Source organism: Bufo gargarizans, chromosome 3 (genome assembly GCF_014858855.1).
Source record: "Bufo gargarizans isolate SCDJY-AF-19 chromosome 3, ASM1485885v1, whole genome shotgun sequence".
Lineage (NCBI taxonomy): Eukaryota > Metazoa > Chordata > Amphibia > Anura > Bufonidae > Bufo > Bufo gargarizans.
The window spans coordinates 55,590,415-55,618,199 of record NC_058082.1 but is presented as its reverse complement, the minus strand read 5'-3'; the positions used below and the strand labels follow the sequence as shown (position 1 = coordinate 55,618,199).

Here is a 27,785-nt window from a genome sequence, read left to right as displayed (position 1 = left end):
ATAATAAATGATGTCAATTAAGAATGCCCTATCACAGTGTGCCATCCCCACAACTTGCATAACAGGCTTTATTGGTACCATAAAGAAAGGAGATCTGGCCCCTGACATTGATTAAGGGTTCACTTACACGACTATGTATTTTGCAACTCAGCAAAACACGGATCCGCAAAAAAAAAAGGATCCATTGTAACAATGCCTGTCCTTGTCTGCAAAATGACAAGAATAGGACATGTTCTATTCTAGCAGTATTTTATGCAGTACATAATAATGATAGAGTTGACAGCCAGGTTATATCATACTGGGGTTGGTATATGGCATCCCTCCCATCATCCCTGGATGGGGCAGACCAGCCCTTCTTGAAATGGTTGATTTTGCAGAAGGGCAGTTTAGCCATGTTTTAACACTGGGTCAGGATTTTTGAGGTAACATATAGGTCACAGCTCTGATGGATCTTAAACATATGTACTTTTCTGCTGTTAGACATTTAACACAGGGATGCATTTATTTTAAAAAAAAACTTGCCTTATTTGTTTGGTATAGGATTTTGCATACTTTTACGTTTATGCATTCTGGTCATCACACCGTAGATGGCGCTAGTGTACAGTTAAAGAATTGTACCGCAGGAGAGGCGGCTGTGAACCAGATTCAGTTTTGCAATGACGATGTCTTATGCCCAATAGTAATTATTATTGTATGAACTAGATTTCCTTGATTATTGAATGTATATAGAATTCTACTCTTTGCAGAGTGTGCGTGCTCGCACAAGAGTTTGAAATTGTTGTCATTACATAGGGTTTTCTAACAATACAGGTTCTACAAGCTTTCTGACAACGTTTTTCATAGGGCCTAGCAGATTTACAGGTGCCAACAAGGGGAGATCCTAAACACTTCAAATAGTCCTTTTTTTATTTCTTTTTTTTTAATAATTCTTTATTTTTCTTATGTTAAAGGGAACCTGTCACCGGGATTTGGGGTATAGAGCTGAGGACATGGTTTGCTAGATGGCCGCTAGCACATCTGCAATATCCAGTCCCCATAGCTCTGTGTGCTTTTATTCTGTATAAAAACCGATTTGATGCAAATTAACTGAGATGAGTCAGGGCTTGAAAATATGACTCTTCTCTGGTCACACAAGTAAGATATGACTCTTATGTTAATTTGCATATGTATCAAATCTTTTTTTTACACAATAAAAGCACACAGAGCTATGGGGACTGTGTATTGTGCATGTGCTAGCGGCCATCTAGCAGCCCATGTCCTCAGCTCTACACACAAAATCCCGGTGACAGGTTCCCTTTAACAAAGGCATAGTTATTAAACTGTTACATACAGAGAAAATAAAGGACGCATGAGTTATATTGTGCGAATCTCAAGGTATAGAAAGTAGATATCAGATTCAATTAACTATCACAGGATAAAGAAGTACAAATGCACAAAACGGTGCTTTTTATATAATAAACTTGAACACCTATGTAAAGGTGTAGGGATGCGCGAGGGGAGTCTTTTCCCCAAACTCCTAGTGTGTGGAAAGTTCTCCAATTTTATTCCAACAGAAATTGATGTCTATCATGACTTCTAGCAAAGTTCAACCACTATTCCGAGATCCTGTAATATCTGACCGCGGCAGTTCCGGAGTGTGATCCCAATTCCTCCAGCCTGGCTACCGGACTCACTTTCCGCAGCCAATGAGCCAAGGACGGTGTCTGTGTTTGTTTCCAGTATGGTGGGATCATGCTTTTGGCAACTAGGACCATCTGTTTCCAGAGAATGTCATTGAAGGTAGATGTGGAGTCAGACAACAGGTTTAGAAATATTAGCTGAGGTCTCAAGGTAGGAGATCCCGGACACACTTTGTCTATTACCATTTACACTTTGACCCAAAATGGTTTTATCAAGCTACATTCCCACCATATATGCAGATATGTTTCTGAATCCCCCTGGCATCGCCAACATGACGCAGGCAGAAGGGGGTTCAAAGCATGTAAAACCTCTGGAGTTTTGTACCATCTGCTAACTACTTTGTATGAAGTCTCTTGCATAGTGATACATCCAGATGGACCGCATGAGTTTTTGTATATGCTTAAGGTATCTTCTTTAGTAAATTTGGTGTTTAGTTCCCTTTCCCATGCAGCAATATATGCGGGCATCTGACCATCTGGGTGATTTGTTAGCATTCTGCATATTTTAGAAGTCCGTTTCGGTATGGTAGCTATTTGTGCAGCTAATCTTCACTTACTAACATGTGTGCCATATCTTCTGTCGATTTATATATTTTTGAAGTTGAATAAATGTTGGGAATATGTCAGCGGATCTATCCTAGTCTGTGGGATTTTGGATTGTTAAACAGCTAATTCCGGAAAAGCACCTTCCACCATCATATCCCCCACTTTGTATCTATTCAGTATCTTCTGGTTGCCAGTCCTAGTGGTTAAGAAAGGGCTCTTTAGGCCCAGAAGATCCCCCAGACTGAGAAGCGGAGAGGGATGTTTCCAAAGGTTAGATGGGAGTTGTGAACCTGTCCATATTGAGAGTGGGGCCTTTGTTAGAATAGGGGTTCCGTAGGGTGGCCGCGTCCCCTGACTTACACATACAGTGCCTTGCAAAAGTATTCACCCCCCTTGACGTTTTTCGTATTTTGGTACATTACAGCCTTAAAGGGAACCTGTCACCTCCCAAGCCGCCAGCAGCGTGTTTCTGATGATTCCTTTCTTCCTGAAGGCAGATGCAGCAAAAGCTCAGAAAACATTGTTTTATCCCCTGCCCAGCGCGCTTCTCCACACAGCGGCCTCCTTGTCTCAAGTCACGGTAACCACGCCCCCTTCCCTGTGACTGACAGCCGGCAGTTTGGCTGGCTTTGCCGATCTCTCTGTATAAGCGCTGTCAGTCACAGAGAAGGGGGCGTGGTTACTGTGACTTGAAGCAAGGAGGCCGCTGCCCCCTTGACGTAAAGCCTGTGTGGAGAAGCGCGCCGGCAGGGGATAAAAGAACGTTTTCAGTACTTTTGCTGCATCTGCCTTCAGGAAGAAAGGCATCATCAGAAACACGCTGCTGGCGGCTTGGGAGGGTTTTGGGAGGTGACAGGTTCCCTTTAAGTTCAATGTTTTGTTAATCTGAATTTTATGTGATGGATCAGAACACAATAGTCTAAGTTGGTGAAGTGAAATGAGGAAAATATAAAAATAAAACTATTGTTTAGAAATGGAAAACAGAAAATTGGCCTGTGCGTATGTATTCACCCCCTTTGTTAGGAAGCCCATAAAAAGCTCTGGTGCAACCAATTACCTTCTTTTTTAAATCAGATAGTTTTTATTTTTCAATTTAAGTATCATGTCCATGCAAAATGCAAATCAGGATTTTACATACAATCAGGATTATAGGTCATCTTACAATGTCAGGACATACCCTTATCATATCAATATAAAAGTTTAATACACATAAACCCATAACATTACCCCCACCCCCCACTTGAGAAAGACTCAGAGTATCATAAACTATTGTCTGATCACATTAAGGCATCAACAGTCGAGAGGTTTCATACTGATCTGAATAACAAAAGTAAATCTGATCTACAGCAAGCCCCAGGATTCACTTATATCTCTTAACATGCATGTTTCTCATCACCTCATATGAATACTCAACTCTCTAGCTAGGGCCAACCATGGACTACACACCCCTGATCTATCCATCCAGGGTCCCCAGATATTTTCAAATTTCAACAGGCAATTACTCTTAAAGAGGACCTTCCACCGATCCTGACACTGTGAACTAAGTATACAGACATGTAGAGCGGCGCCTGGGGATCTCACTGCACTTACTATTATTCCCGGGTGCCACTCCGTTCTCCTGCTATGCCCTCCGGTATCTCCGGTCACAAAGTTATGGTAGGCGGAGTCTGCCCTTGTTCTTCTGTAGCGCTGGCCAATCGCATTGCAGAGCTCACAGCCTGAGAGAAAATAACCAATAGAGCAGAACAAGGGCAGACTCCACCTACCATGACTTAGTGACTGAAATCTCCGCCTACTATAACTTAGTGAGCGGAGATACCGGAGGGCATAGCGGGAGAACGGAGCGGCGCCCAGGGATAATAGTAAGTGCAGTGAGATCCCCAGGCGCCGCTCTCCATGTCTGTATACTTAGTTCACAGTGTAATAATCGGTGAAAGGTCCTCTTTAATGTACACCCCTCTCTCCATCCTTATTACAATGTTTAATCTTGCAGTGAATTCAGCATCAGTAGGAAGAAGAGGCTGTATCCATTTAGCAGCCAGCGTTTTGCGTGCTTGATATAGTATTCTAATAATTCCAGTGATAATATATTCTTGTAAGTTATCAGATTCAAAAATACCAAGCAGACACATTCTAGGGTCAGGCACATTTTGTCCGCTATATACTTTGTTAATTAACCTTATTACCCCACTCCAGTACCGTTTCAGGGCACTGCAGTTCCATAACATATGGAATAACCCAGCCTCTTCCTCCTGACATTTCTGGCATGTAGAATCACTTCTATATCCAATTTTAAATAAAAACGCTGGGGATTTATACGTTCTATGTACCATGTACAATTGTGATAATCTAGCCGCCTCACTAAGGGATAGCTTAGGGATCAAAGCTAATGTTTCCTCCCATTGGGTATCCGTTATTGCCCCCACCTCCTTTTCCCATTGCAGCTTTACCTTCAGTGGAAACTTTTTCAGATACTCCTCTAGGAGCTCAAGATATATAGTTGAAATAGCTCCTTTCACTGACCCCACCTCTATTATCTTACCAAGTATTAGGTAAACTGCAATGACATAGTTTTAGACTGTGACTCAAGAGCATGCCTTAGTTGCAGATATTTATAAAAGTGTACGGAGGGTAGACCAAATTCCGAGCACAATTGTTGAAATTTTTTCAAAGTACCCTGGGTATAATTGACTAATATTCCAAAGGCCATTTTTTTTCCTATTGGGAGAATCCTTCCATGAGACAGCTCTGACAAGGTCTTATTACGCCATATAGGTGAGATATCTAGTAGGCCTGCGATTCCTAAGGCCCCTTTCACACGGGCGAGTTTTCCGTGCGGGTGCGATGCGTGCGGTGAACGTATTGCACCCTCACTGAATCCTGACCCATTCATTTCTATGGGGCTGTGCACATGAGCGGTGATTTTCACGCATCACTTGTGCGTTGAGTGAAAATCGCAGCATGAATACAGAATGCATAGTAAAACAGCGCTAGAGGGGTTAAAAAAAAAAAAAAAATTTTTTAACTCACCTTAGTCCACTTGTGTCTCCTCTGCGCTGAACAGGACCTGGGGTGAGCTGCTGTATTAAATACCGGTTAAGGACCTTTGATGATGTCACTCCGGTCATCACATAGTCTTTTACCATGGTGAATCACCATGGTAAAAGATCATGTGACGTACCATGTGATGACCGGAGCGACGTCATCAAAGGTCCTTAACCGGTATTTAATGCCGCAGCTCACCCCAGGTCCTGTTCAGCGCAGAGGAGACACAAGGTGATGCCGTCTTCGCGATCAAGTGGACTAAGGTGAGTTAAATTTTTATTTTTTTTAACCCCTCCAGTACTATTATACTCTGCATTCTGTATTCAGAATGCTATTATTTTCCCTTATAACCATGTTATAAGGGAAAATAATACAATCTTCAGAACATCAATCCCAAGCCCGAACTTCTGTGAAGAAGTTCGGGTTTGGGTACCAAACATGCACGATTTTTCTCACGCGAGTGCAACGCATGACAATGTTTTGCACTCGCGCAGAAAAATCGTGCATTTTCCCGCAACGCACCCGGCTCTTATCCGGGCAAAAAAACTGACGCCCGTGTGAAAGAGGCCTAAGACTTCTTTTATTTTTCCCCATACCTTCCTCATAAGCCCAACTATCGTGGATGATCTCAATTCTGCAGGTACCTCGCTTTCCAAAAGCGTAACAGGTGGAGAGCATCCGGAAACCCACTCTATGAACCTACCACTCCTTCCACTTCCTCCAACCGCTTTCCAGTTTTTAAAATGCTGTGTTTGGTCGGCTAAAAAATACAAAAGTGGGTTAGGCAAGGCTAGGCTAGGCCGCCCAACTCCTTACCCCTCTGTAAAGTTGTATATTTGATCCTGCCTTTATCTTTCTTCCATAATACAAATCAGAAGATTTTTTGGACTTTGTGAAAGTAATGCATGGGAATCCAAACAGGTGCATTATGGAGTAAATATAAAAGTTGTGGCATCAACACCATTTTTAACAAGTTACCCCTGCCAATCAGGGATAAGGGAAGTTTATGCCAGGATATCACCTTAAGCTTAAATTTATCCAGTATTGGTAATATATTGTCAGGAATATACCTATGAGGATTTATTGAAACTTCTACTCCCAGATACCTAAAAGACGACACCACTTTAAGATTAGTATGAGCAAGGGAGAGAGATTGCGGAAGGGGGGATAGTGGGAGAATCACAGATTTATCCCAATTAATAAGTAAACCAGACTGGTTACCAAAATTCAATACCAATGATATTATGGGGTCAATTGAAGAGGTTAAATTTCCTACATAAAGCAACATGTCATCCGCATAGAGTGACACTCGTTCCTCCATTTTCCCTCTCCTAAAATCTTCTATCAGTGGAGTGGATCTCATCAGATATGCCAGCGGTTCTATTGCTAGTGCGAAAAGCAGAGGGGATAGAGGACAGCCTTGTCTCGTACCCCTCTCCAATTTCAGTACCTGGGATACTCCACCGTTAATTCTAAGTCTAGCACTTGGCTGATCATACAGTAATTTAACCCACTTAATGAAACTAGGACCAAATCCCACTTCGTCAACACAGCCCAAAGGTATTCCCACTCGACGCTGTCAAAAGCCTTGGCAGCATCCCGTGAGATCACAGCTCCACAATTCCCCCCAACTGGAGATTAAGGAATAGGCGTCGAAGATTGAGGGATGTGGATCTGTCTGGCATAAAACCACATTGATCCTCATGAACAATAGTGGAAATAACTCCTAGCAACCTATTGGCCAAGACTTTAGCCAATACTTTGATATCCGCAGTCAGTAGTGAAAGGATCTTTACCCGGTTTCGGGATCACAACCACTATTGCTTTTCTCATATCGAGCCTGGTAAAGTACCTGCACGATATGAGTCCTTTATATACATTTAAAAGGTGCGGAAGCAATAGTTCCTGATGTTTCTTATAAAACTCCCCAGGAAGACCATCCCCCCCCCCCCACCCCCCAGTGCCTTTTCATTTGGAAACTAACTCAAAGCCAATTCTAGTTCTTCCAATTGAATATCTCTATCTAATAGCTCCCTTTGTTCCACAGAGAGGGTAGGTCGAGGTGACCGCCAGTCTGGACCTGTAAACTTTCTTAAAATGTGCATGAAACACTTCAATGATATGTTCATCTCTAGTAGTCAAGATACCATTCCTATCTTTAATAGCGGTTATACAGGAGGGACCTGATTGGGCTTTTACAATGGTAGCCTAAAGGTGACCAGCGCTCTCTCCTTCCATAAAGTACCTCTGTGCTCTTAAAAAGCATTTAGCCCCTGCCCTATCAATCAGATGTTCTTTTAGCAAGTCCTGAGCCTCAGTCCAATTATTAGCATTTTCTAATGTTGGATTAGCTCTATACTGAACTTCAGTCTCCAAAACCCTGTTGGAGATCTCGGTTGAAAGGGCCCTATTTTTAGATTTATGTATACTTATGTCCTTGATGTATGCCCCTCTAACATATGCTTTTAAAGCTTCCCATACAACTGATAAATTGGCCGAGCCAACATTAATGTCAAGAAACTCTTTTAAGCATCTAGTTATTTTGTCACCTGTGTCTACTAACTGGAGCCAAAATGGATTCATGCGCCACATAGTTCTAGGGCCTTGTCTTGCATTTCCCAACTCCAGCACTACCAACGTTGGCGAGTGATCAGAAATGCTCCTAGGAAGATAAGAAGCTTCCCGCACCTTATCCAATAACACAGGAGATCCTAACATTAAATCAATTCTGGACAGCGAGTTATGTGAGGATGAGTGACAATGAGTAACACGACTATTGATGTTTTGTCCTCCAGATATCACATAAGTCAATTTCCATAAGTAATCTACTCAGTGAAGTAGGGGACGGTCCCAGCGTACCTCCTCCCGGGTTGAATTTACCAAGGGATTTATCAAGATACATGTTGAAATCACCTACAAATAGAATAGGAACGCCCGGAGATTTAGCAGTAAATTTTAACACTTTTTTTTTTAAGAGCTCACTGGAATATGGAAGGGGAATATATAGGGTGATCAATATCATTCGGAACTGAAATATAGTACAGTCTACACATACGAATCGCCCCTCAGCATCAATGTATGCTTCATTAGAAGTAAAGGGAAGACTCCTATGTACAAGAACGCAGACTCCCCTCGATTGGGTGGAGTACGTAGAGTGGAATTCATGCGCCATCCATGCTCTGTGTACAAGATACGTTTTATCAGTAGTAAGATGAGTTTCAGACAAGCAGAGAATTGCCGGCTGATGGGCTTGCATAGCATGAAAGATCGCATTACGCTTAGCAGTCTGGCCCATCCCCCGGATATTCCAGGCTATAACTTTAAGGGTCCCCATCATCAGACCAATTCCAGAATCGTATTCGACTGTTATTGCAAGTTCTTACAACCATAACTCTAGACCTTCTATACCGTCCATCACCTGCCTCAAGTGTTCCCAAAAACCCACCCACCCCCCAACATAGAACAATAAAACAAAAAAACATTTCTCCTATCAAAAGAAGAACTCTGGTATTAAAAATACCTGATCTCTGTTACATCAACTAGTCAAAACAGTCAATAGATCAACTATTACAGTAAGAATACTTGGCTTTGAACTCTGGCAAAGCATATTTCTTTACACATCTCCCACTCACTGCTATTACAGGCATATAGACATTATAACAGACATGTATTTGACTCCCAGTCACACTGGGTTATTTCTGAACAACTGCACTATCCCTCCTCTCATTATTTTCACATTCTGTCTTGCTGCAAGAATATTTGAACTATAAAGCAACATAGGAGTTCTAACAATATAAACCGCATCCATTCCTGCAAGAAAACTGAGGCAATTATTAAACATTACTGAAGGCACATGGTCAACTCAGGTATTTCCACGCAAATCTTCTTCATGCGTATCCAGACACTGGCATGCATCTTCAGGATTATCAAACATATGAGTCTTCTCTTTTGCAACCACCCGCAATTTTGCCGGGTACAACATCGAGTAAGGAAGCTGTAAAATCTGCAGCCTTTTCTTAATGTCCAGGAAACGAGCATGTCTCTTCAGCAGAAAAGTCCGGGAATAAAGAGATCCAGCTGCCGTTTATAGTAAGATCCGCACAGTCTCTTGCCCCTCTCAGAATGGCATCTCGATCCCTGAAGTGCAGAACTTTAAGCAATAGTGGTCTCGGTGGCGCCCCCGGTGGTGGATGGCGAAACGGTACACGGTGTGCACGCTCAACAGCAAAAAACGGAGATGGCTTTTCTTTGCCAAATTTCTCTGCTATCCACTTTTCCACAAATGTAACTGCGTCCGATCCCTCTGCTCGCTCAGGCACGCCAATCATACGGACATTACTACATCTCAGCCTGTTTTCCATGTCATCTGTCTTGGATATAAGCAGCGTGACATTATGAATCACGCGTTGAAGGTCTCGCTTCATTGGCGGTACTTGATCCTCCAAGTCACTTACACGGCCCTCAATTACTCCAATTGTTTCCCTCACTTGTTTCATATCTTGTCTGATAAGCCCAATATCTTCTTTTAGGCTACCCATATTAGTGCTGAGTGAGACAAGCGCTTTATTACTTTGCGCTAACGCTGCAAACACATCTTTAATAGTAGGTTCTGTATCAGCAGCAACCACCCAATCTGATATTGCACCAACCTCTTGAATTTGTACTTCAAGCACAGACGGCTCTTCAGTGTTCTGGGTGGTGGACAATGCGGAGGTTTCCAGCTCCAGTTCATATGCAGAGGACACTCTGGTATGGGCTAATCTCTCGAGGCGTGCCGCCACGTCCGCTTTCTTCACAGGCTGGCCGGCGCCATTTTGTGAGCTCAGGTCGGCGCCGCTACAGTCTTTACCTTCCATCTCCTTTGCCTTTTGTCGTTTCATTTTGCAGCGATTATTTTTTTTTAATTTATTTATTTTTTAGCCAGGTACAAGGGGAATAGCGCTGTCTGCAATTTTGGTGAGTCACACTCACTTTTTAGCAGTTTGCAGGAGGTTTTACAGGATTCTGTGCCAGGAGCTCTTCACCACACAGCCGCTCACATGTCCAGACAGGCCACGCCCCCAACCAATTACCTTCAGAAGTCACAATTAGTGACATTATGTCCACCACTAACCAAACACCACTAACCAAACACTGCCATGAAGACCAAGGAACTCTCCAAACAAGTAAGGGACAATGTTGTTGAGAAGTACAAGTCGGGGTTAGGGTATAAAAAAATATCAAAATCTTTGATGATCCCCAGGAGCACCATCAAATCTATCATAACTAAATAGAAAGAACATGGCACAACAGCAAACCTGCCAGAAGACGGCCGCCCACCAAAACTCACGGACCGGGCAAGAAGGGCATTAATCCGAGAGGCCGCACAGAGACCTAAGGTAACCCTGAAAGACCTGCAGAGTTCCACAGCAGAGACTGGAGTATCTGTACATAGGACGACAATAAGCCGTACGCTCCATAGAGTTGGGCTTTATTGCAGAGCGGCCAGAAGAAAGCCATTACTTTCTGCTAAAACAAAAAGGCACGTTGTGAGTTTGTGAAAATGCATGTGGGAGACTCCTAAAATGTATGGAGGAAGGGGCTCTGGTCTGATGGGACTAAAATTTTACTTTTCAGCCATCAAAGAAAACTCTGTCTGGCGCAAACCCAACACATCACATCACCCAAAGAACACCATCCCCACAGTGAGACATGGTGGTGGCAGCATCGTGCTGTGGGGACTGGGAAACTGTTCAGAGTTGAGGGAAAGATGGACGGTGCTAAATACAGGGATATTCTTGCGCAAAACCTGTACCCTTCTGTGTGTGATCTGAGGCTAGGATGGAGGTTCACCTTCCATCAGGACAATGACCCCATACACACTGCTAAAGCAACACTTGAGTGGTTTTAGGGGAAATGTGTAAATGTGTTGGAATGGCCTAGTCAGATCTCAATCCAATAGAAAATCTTTGGTCAGACTTAGATTGCTGTTCACAAGTGCAAACCATCCAACTTGGAGCAGGAGCAGTTTTGCAAGGAGGAATGGGCAAAACTCCCAGTGGTAAGATGTAGCAAGCTCATAGAGACTTATCCAAAGCGACTTGGAGCTGTAATTGCCGCAAAAGGTGGCTCTACAAAGTATTAACTTTAGGGAGGTGAATAGTTATGCACATTGAGTTTTTCTGTTATTTTGTCCTATTTGTTGTTTGCGTCACAATAAATAAATAAAAAATCTTCTAAGTTGTGGGCATGTTCTGTAAATTAAATGATGCAAATCCTCAAACAATCCATGTTAATTCCAGGTTGTAAGGGACCAAAATACGAAAAAAGTCAAGGGGGGTGAATACTTTTGCAAGGCACTATATATGTGCCTGTTTGAGTGAATACCCTACTATTTCCTGTTCAATTCGAACATACAATTTAGATGAAGGGGATTTGTACCAATCTAGTATTCTAGTTAATTGTACTGCTTTGTACAGGTTTGCTATGTCCGGGAAGCTTATACCACCTAGGTGTTTGGGTTTATTTAGAGTGGATAGAGCCCAAATGTATTTCATAAAGATTTTCCGAATTTGTGCAAAGAAGTAGTTTGGAAGAAAAATAGGAAGAGTCTGCAATACATACAATATTTTCGGTATTATCATCATTTTCAATAAGTTTACCCTGCCTAACCATGAGATATATAGAATCTTCCACGGACCTATTATATTCTCTTTCTGCCTCACCAGAGGGGCATAGTTTAGGGAAAACCAACCTTCAGGATCCGGTGACAGCTGCAAGCCTAGGTATTTAATGTAGTGGTGTGTCCACTGGAAGTTGGATAGATTTTTAGCCTTACAAATCATATTTGAAGGACAAGACACATTCATGGCTGTCGACTTTTCTGAGTTTATCTTGAAATTTTATAAGTAAAAATAGTCCTCTTTTGATGTTGTCCCAGAACCTTCTCACTATGGGACAAGTCCACCAAACATGAAGGGTGTTACCGGTTTCTAAAACATAAAGGAGAAACTATTGGATAAATAAGGTCTAATCTAGAAGGCACCATATAAACTCTGTGAAGTATCTTTAAAGAAGTCTCCATTAAGGTTACCTGCCCGCTCCCCTTACTGGTTGCCGTACAGCATTCATGCCACTGCTCCAATGTGAGAGTCTCTCCCAAATCCTCCTCCCAGCCGTGCAGAAAGGCCAATTTTGTATCAGAAAATGGTGAATTCAAAATAAAATAAAGAACCGTATAGCTGTTAACAATGCAGACCGACTAAACAGTGCTGTCTTCATTAGTTTAAATAGACCTGCTGTGACCCGTAAAGCTGCGCAGTACCCAAAATCGGGGTGACTGCGTCATGACCGCTGCCCAACTGCTCGAGGTGGTGGTACCCTAGGAGTACTTGAGAATTCAAGTTAACGCTGATCTGCTGTGTTAAAGAGCCAAATGCACTATTCCTGATAGTTTACGATAATGAGGAGTTTAACACTAGCATCATTGGTAGTGTGTTGGATTAAAGAAGTTATTGGCAGCATCTAGGATTGTGTAAGGGTTATTGTCAGCAGCTCTGGTGGCATGGGAAAGTAAAAGGGTTAATGGCAGCAACCATAGTGATCTAGAGTAGTGAGGAGGTCAGTTTTGCAAACCATTTGTTTAGTCAACCACCCGAGCTCTAGCGATGTCTCTACAGCTTTTTACAGAAAGCAGAACATTTTCCATGTCCTGCAGTGTCAGTGCAAGATGGGAAATGCAGGAGGGCACCCGATTGTGATTTTAGGGCCAAACAGCGGGCTCTGTGATCAGGAAGAGCCTTTCATCGGCCCTCTACCTGATCACTAATCTGGGTGGTCTGGTGGGCTCATGTCCCTGCTGTGCCATAAATGTGAACAACCTGTATAGAAGGTTGTGTCGGAGACTTCAGTAGTGCCGGAAAGTGTGTTAGGTCTGACACATAAGATGAAATTTGATTTTCCCTTTAAATGCTGTACTTAATTTCCTTTAACAGTGTAGATAATGTTACTAATCATGTATTCCATATCTAATATTCAAAGTTGTCCTGTTATAGCTGCATCCATCTCTGTAGCACTATTAAAGGATAAAAAGCAAGAATTTGCCCAAATTGAGCCATTTTGATACATTTCGAAGTCGATTCACATAATACTTTGTTTGAATGCTGTACGGAGTGGGCGCTCCGTACAGTATTAGAATGTATTGGCTCCTATGAGCCGAAGTTATTACTTTGCGAAGTCTCGCAAGACTTCGCATAATAACTTTAGAAGTCATTTTCTATTGTAAAAAATAATTTCCCAAACTCGAGTTCGGTTCCAATGTACCACATGGAATTCAAACGAAGCTTCGGATGTTTCATCCGAAGTCGATTCGCTCATCCCTACTTGACATACAAGACATTTCAGTTCTTTGAGATGGAATACAACATCCTTACAAATCACTTAGTAACCAATGTAATCCACTTGTGTGCTCTTTGCTGTGCCTGTTTGTGTTTGTATCTCCATTCCTCCTGCATCCCACAGGCAATGACTAATTCCACCTACTCCTGGCACTTCAGGGCCCACAGTTATTGTGACTATTGCTACTCTAGAATATTACTCAGTTTTCTAACACATGAAGATGTTATCCTAACATAACCCCTTTTACTGCGCCGCTGTGAATCTGATCTGCTCTTGACTTGATAAAGAAGAAAGACGCTGATTTTACACGTGAAATTAATTTTAAAAATGGTGATCGTTGTTAATACAAGTATACAGTAATTTCATTTCATTAATGTGCTGTGTGCTTGTAAAAAGAAATACTAAACCGTATTTATCTGCAATACCAGCGGAGCAACTAGACTCTTATGGGCCCCAGTTCAAGCTTTGAACTGTCCCCCTCCCCCCCCCCCCCCCCCCCATCCCGCCTTAACTTAGGCAGACCTCAGATCAGAGACCAAATTCATGACTCCTAAAACACCCCCTTCATCAATCAGACCTCAGATCAGACCCCAAAGTCATGGCCCCTATACTCCCCTTCCCTACCATCTTTTAAATCAGACCCCAAAGTCATGCCCCCTATATAACACCCACCTTCCTTCTCAATCAATCAGACCTCAGATCTAACCCCAAAGTCATGGCCTCTAGACCCCCTTCTCCCCTCCATCCTTAAATCAGCCATCAGATCAGACCACAAAGTCATGGCCCCTTTAACACACCGTTCATCCCATAATTTAGATGAAAAAAAAGATAAAACTTAACTCTTCTTATCCAGAAGCCACTGGAACTCTGAAGCTGTGCTGCGCTCCTTTTGTAGCCCTGTACTGACCTGACGTCGCTCGGCGTGAGGTCACAGTGCACTCCTGGGTGCACTTCGTCCTCCCGCTGCATGCGGTCAGGACACAATGCAGCACCCAGAGCAGAAGGCCAGGGCGCTACACACTAACCACTCCCCAACATCGTGCACAAAGTCACTGAGTAAAATACACAACACAGACAATAAAGTAAAGTTCCCTCCCCTTGAGAATCCCGGACATTCCTGGTCATTTAAAAATCCCTGCCGGACATTTAATTTTTTTGTCCCAAAAAGAGGACATGTGTAAGGAAAAGAGGTCATATGGTCACCCTAAGGTAAAGCTCCTCACGCATAAACCAAACATATCTATGGGGCCCCATTCAACCAACAGATGCCAAACAGGTGTCTTAGCATCGGTCTGTCTGCTATACCAACAGCTGATCTTCTATGAGAAAGACTGCGCCGGAGATTTACCTTACATAAATATTAACTACCACAGTCTAGTTTTGGCTGGAGATAAGATCAGACATGATGGCCTCTCCTCAGGATAGGGTATCAGATTGAGGTTGGGTGGCACCCTGCACCCCACCGATCTGGAAAAAGTGTGTAGTGCAGGGATCAGCAACCATCGGCACTCCAGCTGCTGTGAAACTAGAACTCCCAGCGGGCACACTTGCCCAGCTATTCTTGTAACTCCCCTAGAAGTGAAAGGAGTCTGGGAGTTGTAGTTTCAGAACAGCTGGAGTGGTGTAGTGGATGGAGGTGGTTACTGCAGGGCTGCTGTCATTTAATAGTGTTGAGCGAACTTGTGATTTAATTTCGTGGTCCAAATTTCGGTTTCGGGTTATCGAATAATTCCATTGTGGAATTTGGAGTCCATAACGGGATACTTCGATAACCCGAACTTTGGACGCCAAACTTAAAACACAAGTTTGCTCAACACTCATTTAACTAAATGGGAGCAGAACTGTAGTTACCAGCTCCGTCCACTACACCATGGATGGAGCTACACGGTAACTGCTGATTGGCAGGGGTACAGGGTGTTGGACCCCCCCACCACCACCAATTTGATATTTATGGCCTGTCCTTGGCAAAATTATGGACAACCCCTTTCAATATAAAATGCAGAGGCATCCGGATATTCTATACTGTACATAGTCTATATAATCTGTAACATCTGACCATTGAGAGCTTAAAAGTAGTTTTTCCTGCCATTATTTGCTGCTTTTATAAGCTTTGTACGTTACTTCTCGGTCATTTCCTTGGCCATTGAGGCGTCTATCTTGTATCCAGTATATTCATGTATTTTCTCCCTCTCCCTCTGTAGAGTGCAGGCAGAACTAAACTGTGTGAAAGGAAATCCTTCTGAAGCGGTAAGCTTTACCACCATGAGCTGTGAGCCAGAAACGCCCAACCCTCCGCGAATTACCAACCGGACCAAAAATTCACTTTCCCTCCAATGGAAGGTGAGTTATGTGATCTCAGGCCGTGTCTTGTCGCTGTGTTGTACTGTAGCCTTCCGTTATTTCTGTAGAGACCATTGGTGTCTGCCGTGTAAAATATAATAATTACAGATTTGCAGTAAGAAGTATGGAAATCCCATAGATATGCCATCTGTTCTGTTCTTATAACTCGTCAAGGAAATGGATTTTGTATGGAGGAGAGAAGTCGCACCTTTATATAATGGTAATTGCACAGATCTTCTAGGAGCATATTATGTCGCCCCTGGCAGGACGTGTTTAGCGTAGATGGAGATAACAGAGTCCTTTTTTTTCTCCCCTGTTTCATAATGAAAGTGTGATGCCAGGCAACATGTTTAAACACCCGCGCTGGTGCAGCCTTTGTCTTGATGTAATGAGGTGGAAGCGACTGTAGATGATAACATAATGCTTATCAGTAGTAACAGCAGCATGCCATGCTGCCATATTCCAAGAAGTCTGCACCAGCCTTGTGATCCTGAGAGCTGGACTTGTTTTATTACAATGGGGAGACTGTAGTACATCACCCTGTCATATGTACAAAACACCCAATACAGCAGTCTCCACAAATACACTAAACCGGCAAAACCAACTCATACCGTAAATGACCATTGTGGGGCTCATCCCAACAAGCCTTTTTTCAATTCAAGTCCAGCTTCAAATACCACAATACAATACATACATTATAATGTACTTCATTTTGCAAAAGGTAATTTTTAAGGTCATTTAAGTTCATGGGAAAACTCCTTAAAGGGGTTGTCTCACTTCAGTAAGTGGCATTTATCATGTAGAGAAAGTTCATACAAGCCACTTACTAATGTATTGTGATTGTCCATATTGCCACCTTTGCTGGGTGGATTCATTTTTCCATCACATTATACACTGCTCGTTTCCATGGTTACAGACCACCCTGCAATCCATCAGTGGTGGTCGTGCTTGCACAATATAGGAAAAAGCACTGGCCTATGTGCGCTCCCATGGTCCCGGCCACCAGAGAGGCTGAAGCTTTCTCCTATAGTGTGCAAGCACGACCACCACTGATGGATTGCAGGGTGGTCTGTAACTAGAGATGAGTGAATTTCCGCTTATGAAATTCGTTCACCCTTCGTTTGGTGGTAAAAGGTGAATTGCGTTTTGGATTCCGTTACCACGGACCATAACGCAATTCTATGACGGAATGCATAACTCTGCATAACTATGCATAGTCTATGGGCTGCATAACGGATCCGTCCCGTTTCCATTATGGAGGAGAGGACTCCCCTGCATAACGGAAATGGGACGGACCCGTTTTGCAGCCCATAGACTTCTATTATGATGAAATGAATAACAGAATGCCTCTAAAGACATTCCGATATGCATTCCGTCATAGAATTGCATTATGGTCCGTGGTAACAGAATCCATAACGCAATTCACATTTTACCACCAAAGTGTGAACGAATTTCAAAATATGAAATTCGCTCTTCTCCATCTGTAACCATGGAAGCGAGCAGTGTATAATGTGATAGAAAAGTGAATCCAGCCAGCAAAGGAGGCAATGTAGATAATAACAATACATTAGTAAGAGCCTTGTATTAACTATCTCTACATGATAAATGCTATTTGCGGAAGTGAGAGAACCCCTTTAAGCAGCTCCCCGTTCCCTCCAGCTAATAGAAGTTGCCTAGGGTTGGACACCCCTCATGATGGATGGGCATGTTGAGAGCAGCTGTTGAAGTGAGACAACTTCTTTTCCACCTGGATGTCTTAGCTGCAGGATATGCCAGGAAAACAAGTTTTTTTCAGGCACATGTGGAAATGAATTATTTGCTTTCTTTTATGTTTTCCAGAATGTTGTGACAGTATATTCATTCCTCCATTATTATTTTTATTTTTATTTTTTCAGGTGTCTTGTGATAATGGCTCAAAGATACACAATTACCTTTTGGAGTGGGATGAAGTAAGTTAGACACAAGCTGTCCAAATATGTGCATTTTTATTTATTTATTTTTTTAATGAATGTGGCTGCAGTGTGTTGTAGTGTGTGTGTATATACAGTGGATATAAAAAGTCTACACACCCCTGTTAAAATGTCAGGTTTCTGTGATGTAAAAAAAAATTGACAAAGACAAATAATTTCAGAACTTTTTCTACCTTTTAATGTGACCTAGAAATTGTACCACTCAATTGAAAAACAAACTGAAATCTTTTAGGTAGAGGGAAGAAAAAAAATTAAATATGGTTGCATAAGTGTGCACACCCTTAAACTAATACTTTGTTGAAGCACCTTTTGATTTTATTACAGCACTCAGTCTTTTTGGGTATGAGTCTATCAGCATGGCACATTTTGACTTGGCAAGATTTGCCCACTCTTCTTTGCAAAAACACTCCAAATCTGTCAGATTGCGAGGGCATCTCCTGGGCACAGCCCTCTTCAGACCACCCCACAGATTTCCAATCGGATTCAGGTCTGGGCTCTGGCTGGGCCATTCCAAACCTTTAATCTTCTTCTGGTGAAGCCATTCCTTTGTTGATTTGGATGTATGCTTTGGGTCGTTGTCATGCTGAAAGATGAAGTTCCTCTTCATGTTCAGCTTTCTAGCAGAAGCCTGAAGGTTTTGTGCCAATATTGACTGGTATTTGGAACTGTTCATAATTCCCTCTAGCTTAACTAAGGCCCCAAGTCTAGCTGAAGAAAAACAGCCCCTTGGCATGATGCTGCCACCACCATGCTTCACTGTGGGGATGGTGTTCTTTTGGTGATGTGCAGTGTTGTTTTTTGCGCCAAACATATCTTTTGGCATTATGGCCAAAAATTTCAACCTTGGTTTCATCATATCATAACACCTTTTCCCACATGCTTTTGGGAGACTTCAGATGTGTTTTTGAAAAATGTAGTCTTGGATGTTTTTCTTTGTAAGAAAAGGCTTTCGTTTTGCCACTCTACCCCATAACCCAGACGTATGAAGAATACGGGAGATTGTTGTCACATGTACCACACAACCAGTACTTGCCAGATATTCCTACAGCTCCTTTAATGTTGCTGTAGGCCTCTTGGTAGCCTCCCAGACCAGATTTCTTCTCGTCTTTTCATCAAATTTGGAGGGACGTCCAGTTCTTGGTAATGTCACTGTTGTGCCACATTTTCTCCACTTGATGATGACTGTCTTCGCTGTGTTCCATTGTATATCTAATGCCTTGGAAATTCTTTTGTACCCTTCTCCTGACTGATTCCTTTTAACAATGAGATCCCTCTGATGTTTTGGAAGCTCTCTGTGGACGATGGCTTTTGCTCTCGGATGCGACTAAGAAAATTTCAGGAAAGACCAACTAGAGCAGCTGAACTTTATTTGGGGTTAACCAGAGGCACTTTAAATGATGGCCGGTGTATGCGGACTCCTATTTAACATAATTTTAAATGTGATTGCTTAAGGGTACTTTCACACTTGCGGCAGGACGGATCCGGCAGGCTGGTCTCCCTGTCGGATCCGTCCTTCCGCTGTTTCGCCGTATCGCCGGACCGCTGCTCCGTCCCCATTGACTATAATGGGGACGGGGCGGAGCTCCAGCGCAGCACGGCGGTGCACGGCGAAAGCCGCCGGACTAAAAAGTCGGACATGCAGGACTCTCTAGTCCGGCGGCTTTCGCCGTGCACCACCGTGCTGCGCCGGAGCTCCGCCCCGTCCCCCTTATAGTCAAGGGGGACGGTGCGGCGGAAGGACGGATCCGACAGGGAGACCAGCCTGCGGGATCTGTCCTGCCGCAAGTGTGAAAGTACCCTAAGGGCTGTTTCACACGAGCGGATGCCGTGCGTGACATCCGCTCCGTGAAAGAGTGCCAAGACCCGATGCAGACTGCAGAGGCACGGAGCATTAACATGACTGATAATGCTCCGTGCCTCTCTGTGACCTCTTTACTACGAAATCACAGTGACAACTTTATCTCACTGTGATTTCGTAGTAAAGAGGTCACAGAGAGGCACGGAGCATTATCAATCATGTTAATGCTCCGTGCCTCTGCAGTCTGCATCGGGTCTTGGCACTCTTTCACGGAGCGGATGTCACGCACGGCATCCGCTCGTGTGAAACAGCCCTAATTCTAAACACAGCTACATCCCCAGATATGAGGGTGTGCACATTTATGCAACCACATTATTTTAGTTTTTTCTTCTTTTTTTTCTTCCCTCCACCTAAAAGATTTGTTTTTTCAATTGAGTTGTACAGTTTATAGGTCACATTAAAGTTGGGAAAAGTTCTGAAATGATTTATCTTTGTCTCATTTTTTTTTTTACAGCACAGAAACCTAACATTTTAACAGGGGTGTGTAGACTTTTTATATCCACTGTATGTGTATGTGTGTATAAATTTATATATATATATATATATATATATATATATATATATATATATATATATATATATATATATATATAGATGAAAAACTGACAGCACTCCAAGTAAAAGGTAATGGTGTTTATTCACCCATGTGGATGCCATCTGCCATCCACATGGGTGAATAAACACCATTATCTTTTACTTGGAGTGCTGTCAGTTTTTCATCTTTATCAAGACGGGGTAAGCTGCTACATCCCTGGACCTAGCACCCTCCTTGTGCTTTTCCAAGTGCCGCCATTATTTTCCTATATATATGCTATGTACACTTTTGGGGGCATTTTTTTTATTGCATTTTACTCATTTTGGGCTAAAAATAATTTTTCCATTGGTCTTTACTAAAATTGTTCAGCCGTTTCTGAGATACAGGGATTTTGTTTTCTTTGAATCCCATTATCTCATCTGACTGCTCGGGTGTAGCTCTCATCTCTGGTCTCCTGACCTCATAAACACATAGGGCCACATTTATTAAGACCGGCGTTTTAGATCCTGCACTGGCGGTTGATCACCGGAGTTATGTAGACGCGCCAGCCTCTACATAACTTTGGCGTAACCACCGCCAATTCTAAATGTAAGTCATCTTCCTTGTTGTCTTACATTTAGACCATTTTCTACGCCTAAATCAGGAAAATGTACCTGCCGACCGTCCCCTTCCCCGCCCACAGCACACCCATGTGAGCGGGGAAGAAGTCACAGATTCTGACACAACATGGTGTGAGACATAATCTGCAACAGATATGGCTTGTATCTGTTTGAAAATGACCCCCTTAACTTGATCAGAATTGAGTAATAATGATTGTTTGTGAGGCCAGGAGATCAGAGATGATGATACCACTTGAGCCGTCAGATCAGGTGACGGGATTTAAAGAAAACGGTAAGTAACAGTTGCAAACAAACCAATTTTTTTTAACCCCTGTATCTTAGAAACAACTGAACATTTTTAATAAAGACCAATTAAGAAATTAACAATTGAAATGTTACAATTAACCGGATATTTTTAGTATTTTCCTTTGATGTCCATAATTTGTGTAAGCATTCATTTTTTTTTCTCCACTTAAAGGGTGTGCTCACACGTGGTGCGTCTGGATGTCATGCAGATTTTTACTGTGGCAACGCTGTGGATTTGCAGCGGATTTCACTCTCTGCATTGCAAAGGCTGAAATCTGCAGCCAATGTCCACAGCATAAATTTCCAAACCTGTGGACATTGCGGTGTATAGGTGAAGGTTCGCAGTGTTTACACCACGTGGGACCCGTACCCTAACTGTGATTAGTGGGCAGCCCTTTCTCTTAGGGAGCTATCCTATGTGATGAGACAGCGCCATTATAACACTTCTGGTTATTAGGGGAAAGTGTCTTTATTCACCTCTTCCACTTGCTTAGAATAATATATCCGACATTTATCGTGGTCTTATAATATTAGGAGCTGTGCAGGACACACTGTACTGAGAGGACTCGGCAATCATATCTCCAGTGTCTGTGGCTGTCACTTTTATCGGGTTTGGAGACCCAGAAGATGTAATGATCGTTGAGGGGTTTACCTGTGAGAGAATAGTCAAATGTTACCTATAGGCTATAGTACACCCTAGCAGTGATGGCTAACCTCCAGCACTCCAGCTGTGGTGAAACTATGACTCCCAGCATGTTCCATAAATTTCTATAGAGTTCTGAGAACAGCCAAGCAAGTGTGCACCTTAGGAGCCGTAGCCAACACAGCCCTAGGGTGTCCTCAGCCAAAACGAGAGGAGAATGTGATCCCTGTAAAGTACAAGAGGCTACAAAGCATTTCCTGTGCTATCAAATATATGGGTTTGTTTTCACTCCTAAGGTTTATAGTATTAATATTAAAACCAAATTTGAACCATTCATGTTTTCTTAAGGGCAAAGGATGTCAGGAATTCTGCCAATGTTACTATGGACTTCAGAAGCAGTTCAGAGTAGGCAAACTGTCTCCGGCAATGGGATACACTTTCAGACTTGCAGCAAAGAATGACATGGGCATGAGGTAAGGGTCCGTCACATGCCGTATACCGCAGCAGCTCTTGCACATCCACATGGTGCTTATGGGCGGCACGTTTCCCTTCTTTGTTTCCTTCTCAGTGGTTTCAGTGAAGAAGTTCTGTTCTACACCTCGGGCAGTGCTCCGACAGTGCCAGCAAGTCCAGTGCTCCTCAAAGCTGGAATTAGTTGGCTGTCACTGCAGTGGACTAAACCCTCAGGTACTCCGTCTGATGAAGGGATTTCTTATATTTTGGAAATGGAAGACGAAACCTCGGTATGTGTGTGTGTAACCTAACGGACTTTATGATGTTTGGTAATAAATACTGCAGATGGTATATATGTCTTTGTAGCGCATTAGTTTGATGGTGACTATCAATATCTGATCAGTGAGGGTCCAGCACCTTGCACACCCACCAATCGTTCCAGAGGGTGTCAGGGAGCAGTCTAGTGGTCATGCTGGGTTACTGCAGCTCGGCTCTCATTTGACTTTTATATCCTAAGGATAGGTCATCAGTTTCTACAATGGAGAAAGATAAAAATCCAAGGCTCAACACCCATTAATGTGCTCAAGGAACTAATTATCTTGCTTTTATCAATATCCTAAGGGTCTACTCACACTTTGTTTTTTCCTTCACATTTGGCTTCACTGCTGCAAAGCTCCCAGTGCACATGCCATACCCTATGTACCCATGGTATGCCAAGAATGGTCCTTATGGTGTACGCCAGGCCGTTATGCATTGACCTACCGTGTTTATTTCACTGTCTAGCGTGGTCTGATATGCTTTCCTGTGCATAGGTACACAGTAGAAAATTGTGCATCTGTGTGCGGTATACAGTTGGAAATCAGTGGGTAGCGTATGTCACTATAGGTTCATGCAGTGACATATGTCAAAGGTTTCCTTGGAAAATACTGCCAACATACACCTGAGATGGCTATAAACAGAGCCTATGTGTGGGGATTTCTAAAGAAAAGCTCTGAGTTCTCCTGATTTGACTGAATGTAAATCTTATACCGAATCATTGGTCTCCATCCTGAGGTCCTCCGGTTATAGTGAAGATAGAACCCCTATTACCTCAGAGCAACTAGTCGCAGACCACATGGGTGAAAAGAACAAAAAGTGCAAATGTACAGCAAAAGATACCTGTAAGAAATGAAAATCTGACTACTTTCATCTTATTCATTATTATAAGGGTCCATTCACACGTCCGTTTTGGTGTTCCGCATCCGTTCCGATTAAAAACAGAACGTTATGCGGATCCATTCATTTTCAATGGAATCAGCAAATAATCGGACAGCACTCATGGTGCTCTCCGATTCCGTGATTCCGTTCCGTTCCGTGGGTTCCGTTATTCGGATCCTGGAAAAAAAAATATACCCTGTCCTACTATTTGTCCGATTTTGCGTTCCGTCATCCCATTCTAATGGATCCGTCGAAAATCTGGAAGACATGCTAAAAGCATCCTCATGTCATCCAGATTTTCGGATCCGCAAAAAACAGGAACGTTTATCTGGAAAGGTAAAAATACTGACGTGTGAATGCACCCTAAATGTATAATTTCTTATGCAGCATTGTCTTAAGACCTCATGCACACGACCATATGTATTTTGCGGTACGCAAAATACAGGTGGCTTCTGTGTTGCATTCGCGTTTTTGCAAATCCCTTGATTTCATTGGGTCCGTGGTTCACATTTTGCGACCAAGTATAGGACATGCTCTATCTTTTTGCAGAATGGACATATGGCTGCAGCTCAGCCTTCCATACCTAGTTTATGTTGTGCTTCTGCCAAAAAAGTACATGGGTTCCTATATAGTACAGGATATATAGGATATGTCAGTATGCCTGCTGATAATCGGAAGTCTACGTGTAAGGACTCATTCAGACGGCCGTATGTGCGGATTCGTATCCGTTCCGCAATTTTGTATAACAGGTGCAGACCCATTCATTTCAATGGGGCCGCAAAAGATGCGGACAGCACACCATGTGTTGTCCGCGTCTTTAGTTTCGTTCCGCGGCCCCACATATAATTTAGAGCATGTCCTATTATTGTCCATAATCGCGGACAAGAATAGGCATTTCCATCATAGGGCCTGCCATGTGCAATCGGCAAAATGCGGAACACGCGCCCGTTGTCCATGTTCTGCGGATCCGCAATTTGCTCATTAGGGCTCATTCAGATGGCTATAACTCTGAGCATCAGGCAAGGTTTCACATCAGGGGCAATAAAACCTAGGGAGTCCGCTAAATGACAGCTACTGTGTGAATTTCTATCATTTTATTTGCCTCTTTGATGCAAACAATGTATGTTGTTAGATTGTGTGTTTTTTCTATGTTTTCTCCATGCATCCAGCATCATTTCACATGTTCAAGAAGTTACGATATAAAATAAACACTGCAGTATAATTCTAACAGTATCATTGTGTCCTGGTAATGTGCTGGCATGCTTGCGCCATTTACACCATTTATGTTACTGCTGTCTAATAACATTATGGGAAGAGAACATTGCTTTGCTTAGCAACCAAAACACTAATTCTGTTCTTTTACACATTAAATTGGAATAATTGAAAGTATTAGAATACAACGGCAAATACGAGGTGAGACAATAATGTGTTTTCAGTGTGTGGTCAGAAATGGCTGATACTGCTCCCTGTCTAGTAAATGAAGAAGGCTGCTATGGTCCATATACTACACCCACTGCTCATATATCGGGCCCATGCCCAAACCAGTCAGGTGGTTCCCTGCAAGCCCTTATCCATGCACCACCCATTGTGTGGTCTGTGACCCGAGGTGGAAAATGTTTAGTCAATCCATAATTGCTTTATTTAGAAATGATTACCTAATTACTTCTGCCAATCTGTACTGAGCATTGATTTTTCGTGATGCTGTGTCATTGTGCTGTGACATTTTATTTTTATAGGGCTATGGATTCAAGCCAAAATATAATGGAGATGACCTTACATTCACAGTAATGAACCTGAGGCGCAGCACAAAGTACAAGTTTAGGGTAGGTCCATTCTCCTATATGAGAGGTACAGGGTCTATCAGTGTTTTTTTTTCATCATTCAGATTGTATTAGGTCTTTTTGATTCCTATTGACAGGTGGTGGGATTAATATATGGTACATTAAAGGGGTTTCCGAGATATTTTTACTGATGACCTATCCTCAAGATAGGTCATCAGTATCTGATCGGTGGCGGTCCAACACCCATGACCCCGCTGATTAGCTGTTTTAGATGGCACCATTGCTCGCAGTAATGCCACGGCCTTCTCTCATCTTTCCCTATGCCATGTGACGTCACGTTCATTGGTCACATGGTCTAGGTGCAGCTCAGCCCCATTGAAGTGAGTGGGCTCTTCCTAGGACAGTGACGTCACGTTCCTTGGCCACATGGCCCAAGCGCAGTTCAGTCCCAGAGCTGCAATACCAAGCATGGCCGCTCTCCAATGGACATCATCATGTGCTTGGTGAGCTGTGGGGAGGTCGCGGCACTCACCGGAGCTCAAGTGAGCGCCCGGCCTCCTCAAGCAGCTGAACAGCAGGGGTGCGGGGGTTTCGGGCACCCACCAATCAGATACTGAAGACCTAGCCAATATCAAACACCTGGAAAACCCCTTAAAAATTCTATTTAGAAAGGAAAATGTCTTGTTTTCCTACATGTGACAAGCAGACACAATGACAGTTAATTTACTCTCCAAGGTAAATGTCCCCGAAACAATGCACCAGGCTAAAACTATATTGGACTCACACACTGTATATTGCACTACATATGTGCATTCAAACTGGGCTGATATATAAAAGCCGAGTAGCCTCTCCTTTTTTACACCTTTTTAATTTAAAGAAACACTAAATATAGGAAACACACAAGTCTCCTCTCCAAATGTGCAATTAACCACTGTATCCTCTGCAGGATTTCTTCCCCCCCTAGGTTTAGTGTAACCCTGGGTTCACACCTGAGCGTTCTGAAAGGAGCGCTCTGTATGCGCGATTGTACCGGCATTTACAATCGCGCATACAGAGACAAGCGAACGCCCATTGTCGCGCGTTCCCGAAAGTCTATGTACGGGAACGCGCGACAAGACGCCCCAAAGAAGCTCAAGAACTTTTTTGAGCGTAGGGCGTTTTTCAGCACGTTCAAACGCACTGTAAAACGCTCAAGTGTGAACCAGGGCCATAGGGAAGCATTGGTTTTCATGTGTTGAGCGTTTTACAGCGCGTTTGAACCCAGCGTTAGTGTAGGGGTTTTCTCGCACGTAGACACTGATGACATAGCCTCAGGATAGGTCATTGAAGGGGTTCTCCCATGATAAATGTAGAAAACAAAAAAAGACATCATATAGTACATGACAACCTCTTTCTAACAAAGCTAGAACCAGTCCTGTACCTCACATGGATCCAGAGATCTCCCCATTAATTGCTCTGCTAGCTTTATATCAAGCTGACAGCTCAAGGGGAGTGTCTTTACTACTGCAGCTCAGGGGGCGTGTCCATGCTCTACCTATCACAGATCAGGGGGCGTGTCCATGCTCTCCCTATCACAGTTTAGGAGGCAGATGAAGGATGAAACTGAGCGTGTGCGGCCTTCTTAGTGAGCCGGACAAAGAAATAATAAAATAAAAAAACAAACAGCAGGTGGCGCTATACAGAAACTTTATTAACTAGTTCAGTGGCTGTGCTAAATTTTTATATACATGCACTTACAAAAGTATTCAAATCCAGGTGCTGGTTTGAAAACTGTAAAAAATCTTTCGTGGGACAACCCCTTTAATATCAAATCAATACGGGCCCGACACCTGAAACCCCCATGATTAGCTCATGACACATGGTGGCGCCAGAGACTAAAGTGCCAGAGTTGGAAGCAGAAAGCTCCTTATAGAGTGTAGTTTCTAGCACCGGTTTACTGAAGCTCAGTTACCATTTACTTGAATGTGAGCTGAGCTGAAGGATCCTGGCATGACAATACACAGTAGACAGAGCCTTCTGCTTGCTGCTCCTTCCATTTTATAGTTTCTGGTGCTGATGGCTGCCCGAAACAGCTTATTGGTGGAGGTGCTGGTTGTCAGACCTCCCACTGATTTGATGTTGTTGAGGCTAAGTCATCAATGTTTTAAGTACCAGAAAACCCCTTTAAGTTGATGCTCAGAAATAATACCGGAACATTACCTGCTTCTCATCTAAATCCCTGTGGATAGAATAGGCCTGTTAGCACAAGTCCTTGATCACATTGTACTACAGCCTGCTCTGTAGTTTAAGGCCTCATGCACACGACCGTTGTTGTGTTCCAGTCCGCAAAATGGGGTTCCGTTGTTCCATGATCCGTTTCTGTTTTTGTTTCCGTGTGTCTTCCTTTATTTTTGGAGGATCACCAGACATGAAGGAAAGTTAAATAAAATCGAAGACAGGTTTGCCATGCAAATGATA

General features: G+C 43.0%; 1 protein-coding gene across 4 annotated transcripts in view; it reads left to right on the top strand.

The window, feature by feature from the left end:
* FNDC3A (fibronectin type III domain containing 3A) overlaps nucleotides 1–27,785 on the top strand; it is a 251,256-nt gene that overhangs the window by 191,993 nt on the left and 31,478 nt on the right. For all 4 annotated transcript variants that reach the window (XM_044285431.1, XM_044285432.1, XM_044285434.1 and 1 more), the window contains 5 exons: nucleotides 15,848–15,986; nucleotides 17,882–17,935; nucleotides 22,246–22,370; nucleotides 22,466–22,640; nucleotides 25,284–25,370. In XM_044285431.1, coding sequence (XP_044141366.1) covers nucleotides 15,848–15,986; nucleotides 17,882–17,935; nucleotides 22,246–22,370; nucleotides 22,466–22,640; nucleotides 25,284–25,370 — 580 coding nt within the window. The remainder of the gene's footprint in view (nucleotides 1–15,847; nucleotides 15,987–17,881; nucleotides 17,936–22,245; nucleotides 22,371–22,465; nucleotides 22,641–25,283; nucleotides 25,371–27,785) is intronic.